General features: G+C 38.8%; 1 protein-coding gene across 4 annotated transcripts in view; it reads left to right on the top strand.

Annotated features, from left to right (window-relative positions):
• ZNF148 (zinc finger protein 148) overlaps positions 1-16,879 on the top strand; it is a 52,596-nt gene extending 35,717 nt beyond the window's left edge. For all 4 annotated transcript variants that reach the window (XM_066611838.1, XM_066611836.1, XM_066611837.1 and 1 more), the window contains 2 exons: positions 8,716-8,834; positions 9,527-16,879. In XM_066611838.1, the coding sequence (XP_066467935.1) occupies positions 8,716-8,834; positions 9,527-11,131 (1,724 nt within the window). In that variant the 3' untranslated portion in view covers positions 11,132-16,879. The remainder of the gene's footprint in view (positions 1-8,715; positions 8,835-9,526) is intronic.
• Positions 16,880-17,162: the final 283 nt, after the last annotated feature.

The following is a 17,162-nucleotide window of genomic DNA, read 5'->3' as shown; positions in this document are numbered from 1 at the left end:
GTTCTTATGTTCTTATGACATGTCCCAGGAATCATGGGACTGGAAAAGCAAAAGCAAAAGACAACTTGCTTTAAAAAAAAAAAGGTGTAATTTTAGTGAGTTTTAATTCAAATTGCTGAAGCAGAACAAACCTCATGCAAGGAATCTCCCCACTTGCTGAAGGTGTCTCTGCCTGGTTTCTAAGAATTTTTTCCTTCTATTACAGCTGCCATACTACATCCCATACCATTCCTGAGGACCCCCTGCCCTTCAGGAAGTGAATCTTTGAGGGGATGGGTGTGAAAGATTCCTTGTGTGAGGTTCACAGAGCTGGCCCAAGACATTTTACTGCCAGGATGCCTCTCCCTTTCCCACCCCTGCTTCCCAATTCCATATGCGCTATGGTTCACTTTATACAACAGAATCAAGTTTTCAGAATCTCTTTTCTGGATTGCAGTTCTTAAATGATCCTCCATGTAAAATTGTTCCTCCTTCACACTGAAAAGTTGTGAGTTGTGGAGGACCCTGAATATCAAGGTCCTCAGGTGCAATGGCATTAAGGCTACATTTTTAATAGGATGTGCAGAAGATGAAACTATACTGATTCCATGTATCCCAATCCTTCTTAGGTTACCCTTTCAATTTTAAAAGTTTGCAGTTCCCACCCAATATGCTTTTGCAGTGACTGTCAATAAGTCCTTGGAGCAATCCCTTAAACAGGCTGTCATTGATGAAAGGCAAGATTGCTGTTTTACCCTCCAGCACTAATATCACCAAGCTATTTGGTTTACTAACCCTTTAATACGCCCATGAGAGAAGCAAACGTGACATAAAACTGCAAACAAAACACTAGCCATGTAGCTACACTACATTGTAGATGTTAGAGCATCAATAGGAAAGTAGAAAGTAATCACTTTTTTAAATCCATTCAAAGAACAGGTACTTCAGCTAGTAGTTTATAAACTATATTTCTGGGAAATCTTTGGGGTTTTTTGTTTTTGCATTAGTGCTCTCCCTCCTTGTAGAAAGCATTAGTGAAGCCCATGTTGCTAGTTAAAAACTATAGTCTATGTGAGACTGAAGACAGCCTACCCATTGTGTAGTACATTGATAACTGAGAGTGCATACCCTTTTATGCCTTTAAAAGGCATTAGGAAAGCTGAGGAAGCCCTCCAGGGGTTCCCCCACCCTCATAATGCCTTTAAAGGCATAAAAACGTTACCTCCGGTTTTTAGCGCCCAACAGTCATTCTAAGCCCAGCAGAGGCTGTGGGCAGATACAGGCAGATGCACGAGGCCTCTGCTAGGCTCAAAAGACCCTTCAGAAGCAAGGGGAGCTCAGGTTCCTCCGGAGGTGGGGAGGCATTCCCTCATATCCACGGTTTCAGTTAACCCCAGGGAGTTCTGGAATGGAACCCCCGTGGATACAGGGGCACGTCTGTACATTTTTGTTTTTCTTTTTTAGGTAGAATTTACTTTTAGCTTCTTGAATGATGGACTTATTACTAGTCTTTAATTTTCTGAGTTTCATGTACACTGAAGGGAGTAAGAGCCATAACTTGAATCTCTTTTGCTTATGAGATGTTATGTTTCTGGCAAGCTTATGGTTTGATTTCATGTTCCCAAAATCTTAACTTGCAGCACACTTGATAATTGAAGGAAAAAGCATAGGATTTCTATTCAAAACAGGCCTTGAGACTGAAAGATGTGTCTGAAAGTGAATTGTTTAGACTTGTCCTTTCTTTCTTGTTTCTTCTGAATTTTGTCAAGGATTTTTTTAACTGTTGAAAAATTTGTGTATTTTCTTTTGTTGTAGTGCTATAAATAACGATAACTGATTAAAAATACATTTTTGTTGAAGGAACATGATGAAAGTGTGAGTGTTCTACTGGTGTCTTTCAACCTGGAGCACTGCTGTGGAAACAGGAGATCAGCCACTCATTCCCAGCTTTTTCTTCAGTGGTTTTATTCTGAATGATTAGAATTTATGGTATGCCACAGAGATAAGCGAAACTCTCTTCTTGACCACTGAATTCATTCTCAACCCATTCCTATAAGATGCTGTGGGATTTGGATGGTGTTTAGGCTATATTCCCTCTAAGGCAGGGTGATCCAACTTTGGGCAGCTGTAGAGCTGCAGGACCCTTGCGTGAATTCTGGCTGTGCCAGTCTGGAAGTAATTGGTGGTGACATGATGTTGTCACCACCAATTACTTCCAAATTCTGAGCTGTCAAGGTGATTCGGAAGAGGACAACCAGCGGAGGTGGCAGTGGGTACAACGGGGGTTTTCTCACTTCCTGTTACACTGTTCCAGCTTCTCCTTCTCCAGAGATGAAGCTGGAGCAGCACAGCAGGGAGACTGAAAAGCTACTGAAAACCTACTGAAGCAGAAGGACGTGGGGGGGGGGGTTGTGGCCGGGCTTTTGGGAGCTGCCAAGAAAGGGCCTCGGAGTCCATGTTGGACCAGCATGCTCTAGGCCTGTGTTGCTGTGCAGATCCCTTTTCTTGCTGCTCAGTGTTGCATGGCATTGCATTACTGTCACTGGATAAACTTCCAGGTTGCTGAGTTTCATACAGTGTAATTGTGCAGCTCTGTGGGAACCCTGGTGTTAGGGACCAAAACACCTTTTAGTGTTTCTCAAGCAGCAGTGTTTTTAGAAGTTATCTTGAAAGAATGTGGACTTTCCCTGGACAAACAATGATTTTCACTTCTGGCTCCATCTTCTTCTGCAGCCTCAGCTTCAAGTCCTGGTTTATTTGCAAACTGTGGGTTAGAGTAAGTGAGGATCACCTGATTTGGACACCATGATGTCACATGCATTGGGGCAAAAAATCCCAAAAATCTTTATGCAGTGCATAATCTACTTGTATAATCTACATGTATAAATAGGCTGGACCTGTACTTCCTCTCCTTGTGCCTGAAGGCCAGGAGACATTGCAGAAAGCCAGAATTCAGTCTTGGGTTTGTGTGACATCTGAACCAGGCTATTAATTTTAAGAATTATTATTTTAAATAACATAGATTCCCAATAAATATATATATATCGTAACCTGGTAAAGAGTACAGTGAGGCTCTTTGATACTCCTATATGTTGACTTTGGCATGACTGGGAAAAAGCTTAAGTGGCCAGAGAATTCCATGTTTCAATTGTGGGTTGGCAAAATTTACAAAAAGATATTAAAACATTTCCTGGGGTGGTTCAGTTGATGTAATTATGCCTGCAAAACGTTAGTCCCCTTCCTGTGTGTAAAACCTCAGTGGTGGCCCCAATGGGTTTCCTCAGAGCTGTGCCCGCTGTTTTGTTGGTGCAGAACCAAGGTGGCCTATATAGGGCTCTGCAGGTTGGTAGGGGCATAGGATTCAGCTGCAAAGTCTGCTGCCATCTCCGCCCCCCAGTTCTGGTGCAGCCTGGGGGCTGCCTGGGAATAAAATTGGATCTGTAGACAGTACAGACTAACAGGGAGGAGGCTGGGTTTTAAAAGTTTTCACTAGATCCCAATCCTATCCGACTCTCCAGTGCCAGTGTGGCCACAATTCTAGTGCCAGTGCATCCACAATGCACCCCAAGATAAGGGAACAAATGTAACCTTGAGGAGGCCTCTGTGACTGCCCTCCCACCACAGGGTGCAGTGCATGCCCCATTGGCACAGCTGCACTGGCACCGGAAAATTGGATAGAATTTGGCCCTTAGTCTGCTGCAATAAGTTGGTATTTGGGACAGCTGAGTTGCACTGCAGCCTAGTAAAATTCCAAGTCATTGATCAGGAATATCTGGGGTGGGGGGTGAGGAGAGAGAACTACCAAGCACGCTTCAGTTGACTTTGTGTGATCTCAGCTTTATAGTGATCTAGGCTTTATTTCAACTGCAGTAAGGGCAATGTGCTGCCCCATGAGCGGATCAGCCTGGTTCCACATAAGAGACCAGGGGGAGGGGAGTTGTGGGTCATTCCGTAGCCAGATGGCTAGGCTTTGGTGCTTTGAGGGAGAGGAGGAGGGAACTAAAAAGAACCAGAGAAGATGCATTAGGAAGCACAGAAGGAAGGCAGAATGGGTGATGCAGAAGTGAGTTTCCTGACTCACTGAAAACTGTCTTTAGACAATGAGTGTGGGGTGCTGTAACACAGTACAACAAGGTCACTCCAACTGGCAGTGCTGAGATGGAATTCCAGGTCGTGACTTTGTGGCCAGATCTTTTTTAGGTCATTTTCTCATGCCCAACGTGTGTGTGTGTGTGTGTGTGTGTGTGTGTATTCATTGGCTGATACTGTGTGAATGTTTTCTAGCATGTCTTTTATGTATATGGACAGCCAACCAACCATGAGATTCCTTTGCTAAAAGAACTCCAAAAATGACCAGTCTAATATGATCCAGTCTGCCACTGTGCCACAAACCACTCCTGCCCACAACCGTAGTACTAATATCTTCGAAGATGGATAACTCAGATAGGCTAGGAAAGCCACAGACTTGTGGAAGGTTGGTGAAATTGGATGAAAGAGGAATGAGACTTACTTCTGAGTAGACATGCATAAGATTGCACTGTAAACTCCATGCGGTACATAGTCTTCCACTTCACATGTTGGGGGGCTTTTTAAAAAAAGTCATTGATGATATAATAATCCGGATTATTATAATATCCAGATTGTTATTATTATAATCTGGATTATATTATAATTATATAATTATAATAATCCAGAATAACACAGTAGCCATGCCTTTAATAATGTATCCAGCAATATGGAAAGTCATTCTCTGTGTTTTTAGATTTGATTTTTTTTTTACTTTTCCTCTCAACAATGTGTGTTGAATTGCTTCATATTTAATAAACTCACTACCCCTTCCTATTTCATAGTCACAAACAGTCTTGTGGCATAGTGTGCTCATTTTAATCATAGGCACTTATTTTGAGTGTGCATATAGGTAAAAGATGTGTGTGCCTACACTTACTACTTTAGGACCCAATCCTATCCCTGGCATTTTATGGTCTGTCCGCATATTTGAGTGGTCTACTTCTTATGTGTGACTTGGGTCACCTGGAATTATTGACTGTATGACAGTTTGCTTTTGTATTTAAGATCTATTATAAGTAACTTGTGCATATTTTATAATCATGTGAGTAGTACTGTTTACCAGCTGGGTATGAGTACTTGTAATGAGAACCAGGATGGTATAGTGCAGTGGTTCCCAAACTATGAGCCATTGCTCTGCAGGGAGCTGCAGAAAGATGCCAGGGAGCCACGAATTCCTTGTGAAAAACCTGCCACCCTATACAATGTATAGGATTGTAGGGGAGCCATGGCCAATGGCCCAGCAGGTCAAGGGAGTCAGTCAAAAAAGTTTGGGAGCTGCTGGTGTCATGATTTGAGATTTGGACTTAGACTTGGAAGATCCAGATTCAAATCCCTTTCCAACTGTGAAGCTTCCTGGGTGACCAGTCACTATCCGTTAGCCTCACCTATCTCACAGGGTTGTTGTGAGGACAAAAGGAGGGTAGCAACTGTGTAGAGCACCTTAAGATGCCTGGAGGTATGGTGGTTCAAATATGTGAAAAGTATTAATGTGTAATACTTTAGCCCCAACAGTTTCTAAAGGGGTGATGGAGCAGGTGCCAGTCAGGGAAAGCAGAATTTGGTGTTTTGTTTCAGGTGGCAAATGTCTTGGGGCACTGAGTTAAATGCTAGGTTGTGACAGATTTTGACAGAAGCAAAGTTGTTTCTTGTTTTAGTTTTTCAAAGAAACTGCAACCTCAGCAGAATTGAAATTTTTGGATTTAAGTCAGTTCAGTTGCTTTGAAGTTAATAGGACCAAATTGACTTAAATTCAAACAATTTTATATTCACTGTATAATGAATTGTACTGAAACAATATAACAATTTGTTACAATGGGTAACAATAGAAATGGAATTGTTCTATATTCAATGTGTACTACATTGAAAATTAATCTTAAATGTTACTTGTCTTGAGAAACAAAAGAGAACAGGTGACAATATTATATAACGTATAGTATGTGTCTGTGTAAAGAATTGTTTGAATAAGTATTTTGTCAGGGGCTCTGCTTGTTAGCCTGATTTTAATTTAATATTTTTAATTTTATTATTATAAATATTATTATTAATAACTGTAGTGTTTTAAAGAAAAGAATCCTGGTCAGCCTCCTGTAATTCTTTACTAGATTACAAAAATCTATCAGAAATGCTGCTTTTAAATACCAAATTAATAATGTGATAATTAAGCCATTTCTGCCCAACTTTGCATATATGCAGGGACCAAATGTGTACACCTGTTGTTGGCAACCTTCAGTCTCGAAAGACTATGGTATCGCGCTCTGAAAGGTGGTTCTGGAACAGCGTCTAGTGTGACTGAAAAGGCCAATTCGGGAGTGACAATCCCTTCCACACTGGGAGCAAGTGCAGTCTGTCCCTGGTCTGTCTCCCTGGCTATGGGCCTTCCTTCTTTGCCTCAGTCTGTTGGCCAAGTGTCTCTTCAAACTGGGAAAGGCCATGCAACACAGCCTGCCTCCAAGCGGGCTGCTCAGAGGTCAGGGTTTCCCACTTGTTGAGGTCCACTCCTAAGGCCTTCAGATCCCTCTTGCAGATGTCCTTGTATCGCAGCTGTGGTCTACCTGTAGGGCGCTTTCCTTGCACGAATTCTCCATAGAGGAGATCCTTTGGGATCCGGCCATCATCCATTCTCACAACGTGACCGAGCCAACACAGGCATCTCTGTTTCAGCAGTGCATACATGCTAGGGATTCCAGCACGTTCCAGGACTGTGTTGTTTGGAACTTTGTCCTGCCAGGTGATGCCAAGAATGCGTTGGAGGCAGCGCATGTGGAAAGCGTTCAGTTTCCTCTCCTGTTGTGAGCGAAGAGTCCATGACTTGCTGCAGTACAGAAGTGTACTCAGGACGCTGTACTCCTGTGGTACTCAGTACACCTGTGGACTGGGCAAAAATGGGTTAATAGACTTCTTTTGGCATAGGTACAGGTGTTTGTTTCTGATGAATAAGATGGGGTTTCTAAAGTCTTATTAAACACAAGGGCCTTCCTTCTGTATAAAATATCACTGTTTTCAAACACTCTAGGCATACGATTTTCCACAGTTGCTTTATCTATTTTGTAAATTATATTGTTAATTATCATTTGGTCCTACTTAGTCATCATTTCTCTTCCTCATATGAGTATGTTAGTTTTGGTTGGCAACTTTCAGTCTCGAAAGACTATGGGCAGGAGGTCTGGTCTAGAGGGTAGAGCCTCCGTCTGCCTGAAGATAACATCCACAAGGTCGCCAGTTCGAGGCCACCGGCACCGTGCGACCTTGGAGCAGCTGACAGACTGAAGCTGAGCAATTCCATCTGCTCTGAACGTGGGAGGATGGAGGCCAGAATGTGAAGCCAGATCGGAATGAAACACCTTGAATGTAGTGGTTCTTGAAAGAAAGAACCTTCTTTGAAATTGTAAAAATCTCTATTTAATAGGGATTTCATAAAAGCCTGCCTATGTAAACCACCTTGAATAAAGTCTTGAATAAAGACCAAGAAAGGCGGTATATAAATACCTGTTGTTGTTGTTGTTGTTGTTGTTGTTGTTGTTATAAGCCTACAGCACCCGGTCTTCCCAGGTGGTCTCCCATCCAAGTACTAACCAGGCCTACCCTGTTTAGCTTCCGTGATCAGAAGAGATAGGACATCTGCAGGGTAACAGTTACTGCTGTTAGTTTTAGTTAGTTAGTTTTAGGCTCTCTTGTGCCCACACACCTTGCCTTTACCTTGCCTTTGAACAAGATGACTAGGTTTTTTGAACTAGAGAACTTCCTGTCCACCTTCCTCTTTCAGTTCCAAAAGAGAAAACCGCTTCAGAGAGCTCCTTGGAACAAATAAACCTGGTACTGCATTGGGTGATAAATGACCTGATGGTTGGGTCCTGTCTTACATAAGTGGAAGGAAGCCCACATGTCTAAAAAGGGACTCCCTCCTCTTACAACTTGTATTTCAGAAGGTTGGGGAATCCTCCAAAACAGGATAGAATATATGGGAGGGAGGCTGCAATGGGAATGGGGAAGCAGCCAGAATCCAGCACTTGCATAAGTAGAAATGCCTTTGTGTGGAGAATTTAAGCCATCATCTCTTTTGGTACCTCTTTTGACTACCAGTTCTGAATATACTGTAGTTATTATACCTTTTAATGATTGCATTTAAAGAAAGTCATAAAAGCAGTAATTCTGTATATGAAAATGCATGTTGCTTTTCTGGAAGATGGAGTTGAGTTAATTGGAAGGGCATAAAAACATCGTCTTATTTGCTATTCTGAATATTAAAACATGGAATAGTTAGCATTGAAGAAAAGCTTTTTCCTTGCTATCTATTTCATTTTGCTAGTTGTAAAGTACACACAGTGCTGACTCGAAATGAAAATGGAAACCTCTCTGATGTTTTTTGTTTGCTTAAAGCTCCACCTGTTATGAATATTGTGGCATTCTTCTGCTATGATATTCTGCATGTGATCCTCCTTCCCCCATACCTGTCCAATAAATGCTTGAATTGATGATGCACATGAAACATGGTGTAGATAGCAGACAGGTAGACAGCACCTTAGCCATTCAGAACAATCTTTTGTAAAGTGTTTTTTTTTTAAAGTAAAAGTTACTAAGTATCAGCATTGTGGTGAGATCTACTACAACTGGGGTTTTTTAAAGCATGTTTTGCTCAAACAGTGCCTTCTCCTGTCGTTTTTTTCCTAGGTGAAAAACCATTTCGATGTGATGAATGTGGCATGCGGTTCATACAGAAGTATCACATGGAAAGGCACAAGAGAACTCATAGTGGAGAGAAACCTTACCAATGTGAATACTGCTTGCAGGTAATTTGAGATAGGAGGGAAAGGTTTATGGGAAATCATTTAAAGAATTTGAGAAACTGATTCGAAGTAATGCAGATAAATATTTTAGGCAGTTCAAAATAGACAGAGTGATGAACTGGTTTTGCTAATATTATATTGCCTGATTTGTCAGTGCGCGTATCTTGCATTTTTAAGAGAGCATTTTGACCTGTCCTCTGAATATCCTCTGTGGGTTTAATCAAAGCATTTTTAAACAAATCTTCTTAATGCTAGGGAAAATAATGATTCATCAGTATGACAAATATATTCTCGCCTAGAAACAAAAGTAATGTCATCTAAGAATACGCATGGTTGATTAAGAGTGAGGCAGTGCAAGCTGGGTGGGTATTTCTGGTTGCCTTCTTATCTTTTTCACAGCTCTGGACTTAGTGAGCTGGCAAAAGGGGCCCTTATCTACTCCAGGAAGAGTTTCGCAGAAAAAGAATCAAGGCCTGTGGTAAATGTTAAATTGGTTGAAACAGAGGTGGCTCACACATCTTTTGACATGGAAAGTCTTTCCACAATGACTTTACTATATAATTCCAAGTGCAAAAATATTAATTTGTCATGTCAGCAAAATCAATAAGGAGGACTTCACCATGTCAAAAAAAAAAAAAAAAGTGAATTGACCAGAGGCTACTTTTTTTTGTCTAATTCAAAATTTTCTTCTACAGTTTTTCTCAAGGACTGACCGTGTACTGAAACACAAACGAATGTGCCATGAGAATCGTGACAAGAAACCCAACAGAAGTGCCACCAAAGTTGGCCTTTTGACTCCTGATGAAGATCAAGGCTTCGCTTTGCCTTTGAAAGATAACTCTTTGCCAAAGAAGAAAAGGCAAAAAACAGAGAAATCGAAGACTTCTGGGCTGGACAAAGAAAGTGGGACAGATAAATCTGAGCATAAGAAAGATAAAAATGATTTTTTGCCTTTGTATGCTGGTAGTGCTAAGATAAAGGATGAATATATGGTAGCTGAATATGCAGTTGAACTGCCACATTCTTCGGTTGGTGGAGGGCACTTACAAGAAGAAAATTCTGGAGAAATACACCCGCCTAAGCTGGTGCTCAAAAAGGTTAACAGCAAGAGAAGTTTAAAACAGCCATTGGAGCAAAGTCAGACCATTTCATCCTTGGCCTCTTATGAAGATAGCAAAGTTTCAAAGTATGCCTTTGATCTTGTGGATAAGCAAGGCCTGTTGGACTCTGAAAGCAATGCTGACATTGAACAAGTTGATACTTTACAGGAAGGTCCCAGTAAACCTGTACACAGCAGCACAAACTATGATGATGCAATGCAATTTTTAAAGAAAAGGCGGTATCTCCAAGCAGCTAATAGTAACAGCCGAGAGTATGCCTTGAATGTTGGCACCATAGCCTCTCAGCCTTCAGTCACGCAGGCTGCTGTTGCAAGTGTGATAGATGAAGGGAGCACAGCATCCATATTGGATACAACAGGGCTAAATGTGGAGATTAAAGGTAGCCATGACAAAAATGTCATTCCAGATGAGGTACTTCAAACACTCTTAGACCATTATTCCCATAAAGCTAATGGCCAACATGAAATAGCTTTCAATGTGGGTGATACTGAAGTGACTTCCAGTATATCAATCAATTCTTCTGATGTGTCAGAGGTCACACAAACTGAAAATGTTGCATCAAGTTCTCAAGGTTCCTCATCCGATAAAGCCAGTATGTTACAGGAATATTCCAAGTTTCTTCAGCAAGCGTTGGACAGAACTAGCCAAAATGATGCCTATTTGAACAACCCAAGCCTTAATTTTGTGAGTGACAGCCAGACTCTTACCGGGCAACCAGCATTTTCTTCCATAGACAAGCAGGTCTATGCATCAATACCTGTCAACAGTTTTCGATCAGGAATGAACTCTCCATTAAGAACAACTCCAGACAAGTCTCATTTTGGACTTATGGTTGGTGATTCCCAGCACTCTTTCTCCTTTTCAGGTGATGAGCCAAATCATTCTTCCTCATCTTCTACCCAGGACTTCTTGGATCAAGTGACTTCTCAGAAGAAAGCAGAGGCACAGCCTGTCCACCAAGCGTATCAGATAAGTTCCTTTGAGCAGCCTTTCAGAGCTCAGTACCATGGAACAAGAGCTGGAATATCATCTCAGTTTAACACTGCTAATGGACAAGTAAACCTTCGGGGGCCAGGGACAAGTGCTGAATTCCCCGAATTCCCCATGGTGAATGTAAATGATGCTCGAGCTGGGATGAACTCTTCACCTGATGCCACAACAGGCCAGACGTTTGGCTAAGAAAATCTGTAGAAATAACAATGGCACTTTAGCACAGGTCTTTCAAGAATGAACATACTCTGTATAAGATGGGAGTTCTAGTCCTATACAGATTTAAGGCCTTGTGTTATAACAAAAACGTGAGCTGGTACAGCAGGTATTGGTAACTGCATTTTTTGGTTAGTCATTATTCTTTTTGAATTGCCTTATAAGTGGATGTCCGCTGAAAAGGCAAATGGTTATTTGCTTGTAAGAGATCAGGAAATTGCAACACTGAGAGTTAAAACAACATAAAACAAACCAAAAAACCAGAAAAGATTTATCTCCTATAATAATTCCCAGTTTGGTATCATTGAATATTTTTGAGATAATGAGAATTATGAGATTATTCACACTGAAATTTCCTAAGTAGTCTAGCCATTGCACTTCAGCAGGGAATATTAATAGACTATATGGACATAAGCTTAAAAGTTTATATGTCAGGAGAATATGGCTAGACAACTATAGTGCAGTCTAACATTAAGTTCCATTCTATTAAATCTTTTAAGAATGACTACATGTAATATTCCCTTGGTTTTTTTTATTTCCTTTCTCTATGTTTTGAGAAAGGTAATGATGTTTGCTAGACACATTTTCCTATTTAAATGTCCAGTTAATTCAAACTACTTTAAAAGAAAAATGCCTATCAATACATTTACTTCCCACCTGAAGTACTGCACATTTCCTTTGTACCTCTGAAGCAAAACAGAACTTTTTATGATTTTTTTTCCAAATGTCAGGTATCAAGAGTTTAGCTAAAATGCTTTGTAGATTACATTCCCAGTTTCATAATGCTTATGAATGGTGAACTTTTAAGAATTAAAAGTTTAATTGTACTTCATCCTACAAATCCGCAATAATTGATATTAGAGCACTTAGATTATTTTCCTTTTTTTCTTTCTCAATAAATAAATAAAACAGAACTATTTTAGACCTGTTTTAGGCTTGATGTGGCTGCATCATTATCACCTTAAATAACAACAGAAGGTTTTCTTAAAATATATATGAAAATGAATGAAATGCCTTAACCCACACAAATTGGATTTTCCTTTTTTGGAATGCTTGCCAATTTACTTTGCTACGTACTGTAAATTACCATCAAAAATGGAGGAAGTAAACTTTGTCACTGCATATCTTACCTTAACAAATAGTTTTTCACTGAGTTTTGCCAACTAAAAGCTGATGACTAACAACAATGACCCCAAAATGGTCAAGCTTTTATTGCATTTCATATGTAAACTGTAAACTTTATCCCTCTTCCATGTAGATATTTTAATAGTATTTTTGTCTTGAGTTATACAGTGTGGTGCAAGAATTATTTCTATATACAGTTTGAAATGGTGTGGTTTGACTTAACGTAAATGTTGGGATAATTTAACCATTTTAAAAACTGAAACTTTATTTTCATTCTACTGTACATTCACTAATGGGATAATTTGAGGTAATTTAAAGGTAGCATTTTACCTAAAGCTGAGTGGCAGGCATGTAGGTCTCTCTCTTCCCTTCCCCTTACATTAAACATCTTAGTAGGGAGAAAGATTTTACACATAATGCTCCTATCTTTCAAAGAATTTAGCTATACTAAATGGTACCTGCATAACCCAAAGCACTTGGTTGAAGAAAAGATAATTCTTGCAATCCCCCCAGAAAAATCCTTGCTTTTACTTAAAACAAAACTCTGATGTCTGATATTTCACTCTTTCTTCCATCACTTCAACTTGAGGGCCATCTCAGAATGTACACATGAAATTTATAAACAGCTACCGCAGTAACAAAGTGACTTCTCATGGATAGACTCACAAATCTGCACCAATTCATAGGTCACAAAATGCATAGCTCATGTCTACGTCACAAATAAGTTGTCTTTCCAATAAGATGATATAATATCCTGTTGCTCACCATAAATGGCCCAAGTAACTGCAACCAAGATGTCAAGCAAAAATTGGTCTGTTAGTAATGCACTCACACATGAAAACTTGAGTGACCTTTTTTATTTTTTCCATTTTCTTATTTTTACTTTGTCTCTTGTATTCACACCTGGATGACTGGCAGATATCAGTCATGTGTGTTAATTTTAACAAAGTATAGCTACCACAGTATATCCGTACTTCCCTGTTCCTTAAGTTAATACTGGATTGTGGCCCAGTGAAGTAAGCAAGATGAGCAGTCTACTCCAAACATAGTATATATATGCCAGTCCTACTGCAAAGTTAGTTTCTCCTAAGGTCTGTAACTGAGAGAAGTGAGATGTGTACGCACATTCAGTAACTGAAGAAAGAAGGGCTAAAAACAATTTGAATGTGCAGTTACATCAAGATGTGGCCAGGTACAAAGTCTACAGAGAATACTAGAGGTGACTACTTCTCTGAAAAATATCCATTATAGGAGAGCAAACAGGATTTAGTGGAAGGAACTCTGGACAGCATCTGAAGAGTCTGGTGTGTGCAATGAAGCACCATTCTGGCAGCTCCTTATGCTTCATTAGGGGCCTGCTTGAGAGGGTCAGATTTCTGGAGGAAGTTATTCATAGTAGGAAGGGCTGTGGTGGGACGGGGACGCAGAATCCTGGAATTGTGTATGGGATATCAAAAGTGAGCAGAAGCTGTGCTTATGGTTCTTTAGATCCTGCCCTCTGAAAACATGTAAAATCTTGAGATAACCTGCTTTTAAATAACTTTTCAGCTGATAGCAAATTATAAAGTTTCTCTAAACCTTTGTTGATTGTTTTTATGAATCTATTTGTATGCATGTTGAGAGACAGCACTAATAGATATACTATTTTATTTTTATGGAATATTGCTTTATTAAAAGCGTATTTAGGGCATCTTGGCTACAGTTGTTCAGACCCATTTAAACTCAGTTGTAGATTTGCAATTCAGCTAACTTGATCTCATTGACATCAGGCTTAAATGCAAATGTGCTGCTTAAGTGTTTTTTAATCTCACTGTGACCGATTATATTTTGGGTGTATGTTGGGTTTAAATGTCCCTTTTAACACTAAGTTGCTGTCCCATTTACTATGAATACAGGTATAAGAATATTAATGAAGGAATTGGCTTTCAGACTTAAGCTGAAGTAGCCACTTAACTTCTCTTGGTCTTAATGATCCAGGGTGAACCAATACATCAAGGATTTTTTGACTGGAGAAAAATGTAGCATCATGTGCTACAGTTTTGAGGAATAGTTTCGAAGGACTTGTTTTCATTTACGTTGGATCATCTTTTCTACAATTAGTGTAAAATAATTACAGGTTCCCAGATTCAGCAGGTTGCCAAGGTTTTTGAGAAAAGGAGCAGTTAAAAAGAATAATAATGAAAGTCTGCAATTCTGGTGATTGCTAATGAAAATGCCTGATAATCTCCATACAGGATGATTTCTCCCCGTTTCTCTTCAGTAGTGTAAAGTCATGTAGTTGAAGTCTTATAGTATGACTGTAACCAAGTATGTTGCAGAATATTTGTTCAAATACTGCAGACTAAGCCACAGTTGTCAAGATGAATGAAATACATTGTAATGTCATATATTTGCTTTTATTTGCTTATTTATTTTGTGATTTTTAAAATGAGTTTTCAGATTACTAGTGTGAATTGATGAGTTTTTAGTGTAGCAATTGGATTTCTTTCCATAGTTTCTGGCTTGTCCTCTGGAAAAAAAAAAACTTCACTTGGAGACAAACAAATATTCCATGTTTCTTTAGATTGTTTTATAATTGTTTTATATTTCATAAATATTAGAAGCGAATCCCAAGTGGATCCAGGATCAGCCTATTTGAATATTTCAGTATTAACTTGCTTTGTGTTTGTAAATTTGCACCCTAATTTTTTTGTGGGGGAGGGGGTAAGAATTCAAAACTCCTTCACAGGTTGCAGGGGAATAGCTATTGAAATATAGTTCAAAACTTCAGAAGGCAGAAATGTGTTTGTGATCTGGATATTTCAGTTGGTAAAAACTCATGTGTAACTTTTCCAGTTGACATGATTATTAATAAAGCAAAAATTATTTTTAATGTTTTAAGAAAAATTCTGCTCAACAGAAGCCTTGCAACTTTTGGAAATGCTTTCATTTTATGTTAGTGCATGTTTGTTAGGTATGTAGCACATTTTAACTACTCCTTTTGCAGAAACTGTGCTGAGAAAGTATTACAGTGAATGGAAAACATTGTGTTAAAATTAACTTTCATTATTTTTAAATGACTTTGTTTCAGGGAAATTTTCTAGTTGCTTTTGCTAGCTATATATATAAATATATATATATATATAAATCATTGTTTCCTCTTTTCAATAATAATAAAAAAAGAGAGAGAGATCTTTTGGTAGCAAATAGAAACTGAAGCAAGCAAACCTTTCTCAGAGTTGTTTCTTGCTCTCTTTATCCCAGTGGATGGAAAGGTAAAAATTGTGTAAATGTTTATTTTATTTTTTTATGCAATATTGTTGTGTAAATATGAGTTATCGAATAAGGATGTACCTATGATTGAATCTTTGATTCTGCACAGTTAGAGTTTATATATAAAATATAAATGTGTCTTGACAATCAAGGACTTACTGTCAGTCTTCCTTTATGATGTTTTATTAATGTTATGCATTCCATTTGTTAGACTTGAGTACCAACGTGGAAATTTGTATTGTCTGTAAAGTATGTAATGTTTTTACAGCTTGTTTTAAAAAAAGGAAAAAAGAACCTTGTATATGTATATAAACAGATCCCAGTACTGCTTTATATCAGGAGGCATATGATGTACTGTATGTAAGCAATAATGCCTAACACTGCTAACTTTACAAGTAGCATAAGGATAGTTCCAAAAACTGTTTGGGGAAGTTGATAGCTTGTTTAAGTTAATGGATCTTCTTAATTGTTTTTAATCAATAAATTCAATCGTTTTTCTGTTGTATATAACATTGTTTACACAGCACAATCTGAATTGTAGGTGGAGCAGTCCATAGGTCTATGATCGCACCTGCACACACATTCATTATGAAACGTAATGGCTCGACTGCACTTCTGCAAGATAGAGAAGACTGCAAAAGTTAGCATCCATGCCCTGGAAAAATGGATAGTGTTGTTTCCTCCTCCTTCTCTTGCGCCAATTCACTATTCTTGTAATTTAATTTGAAATTTTACATCCCAACATGGATTCAGGATAAATCAGGTTTACATGATATAAAAAGTGGTTCTGTTCATAATTCATATTGCAGCTGAACATTAGAAACATAGTTTGCATAATTGCTTTTTTTTGCCATAGAAATTTATCGGCTACTGAGATGAGCTTTATTCAGTTCAAGCGAAACAAAAAAAAAAGTCAAACTTAAGATGAGTTTGAACTGTGCTTTCAGGCTGTACAGAGCAACAGAGTTATTTGAAAACTGTCATCATTGCTTTAGAGATGGGGGGAAAGGATCACTGATTTATAAATGTATATGACCTACATTTTATAGGAGGAAATGTTTTTAAATGCTAGTCATTTATATAATATGTGCTTTGAAGGATTTGCTAGTTCACTTCTGTCACTTTTAGTACACTGGTATCTTTTTATATGTAATGTATGCTTTTTATTATTGTAGCAAAGCATTTCAGTAGAAGGAATTTTGCAACAGTGTTGGGGGAAATTATATTGTTGGAAACTAATTATACTGGATTCTGTCTCTGTAGTTTTGTCTTTATTTTAATAGTGTTGGGAAAAGACCTTGGCATTTAAATAAACACAATGACCATTTTTTCTTTTTTTAAAAAGATATATTGAGTGGTTGGTTGGCAACCTTCAGTCTCGAAAGACTATGGTATAAGCCTACAGCACCTGGTATTCCCAGGCGGTCTCCCATCCAAGTACTAACCAGGCCTGACCCTGCTTAGCTTCCAAGATCAGACAAGATCTGGCATGTGTAGGGTAACAGTTACTTATTCTTCACCTAAGTCCAGAAATCTCATAACTTTTGGACAAAAGTACAGTCAATTAAGAAACTAAATACTTTGGAATAAAGAAAACTATACTATATGAAACAGTGGTTCTCAAACT

This window comes from Tiliqua scincoides, chromosome 1, assembly GCF_035046505.1.
Source record: "Tiliqua scincoides isolate rTilSci1 chromosome 1, rTilSci1.hap2, whole genome shotgun sequence".
Classification (NCBI taxonomy): Eukaryota; Metazoa; Chordata; class Lepidosauria; order Squamata; family Scincidae; genus Tiliqua; species Tiliqua scincoides.
The sequence above is the reverse complement of the archived record's forward strand: the minus strand, read 5'-3'. Positions and strand labels throughout refer to the sequence as shown.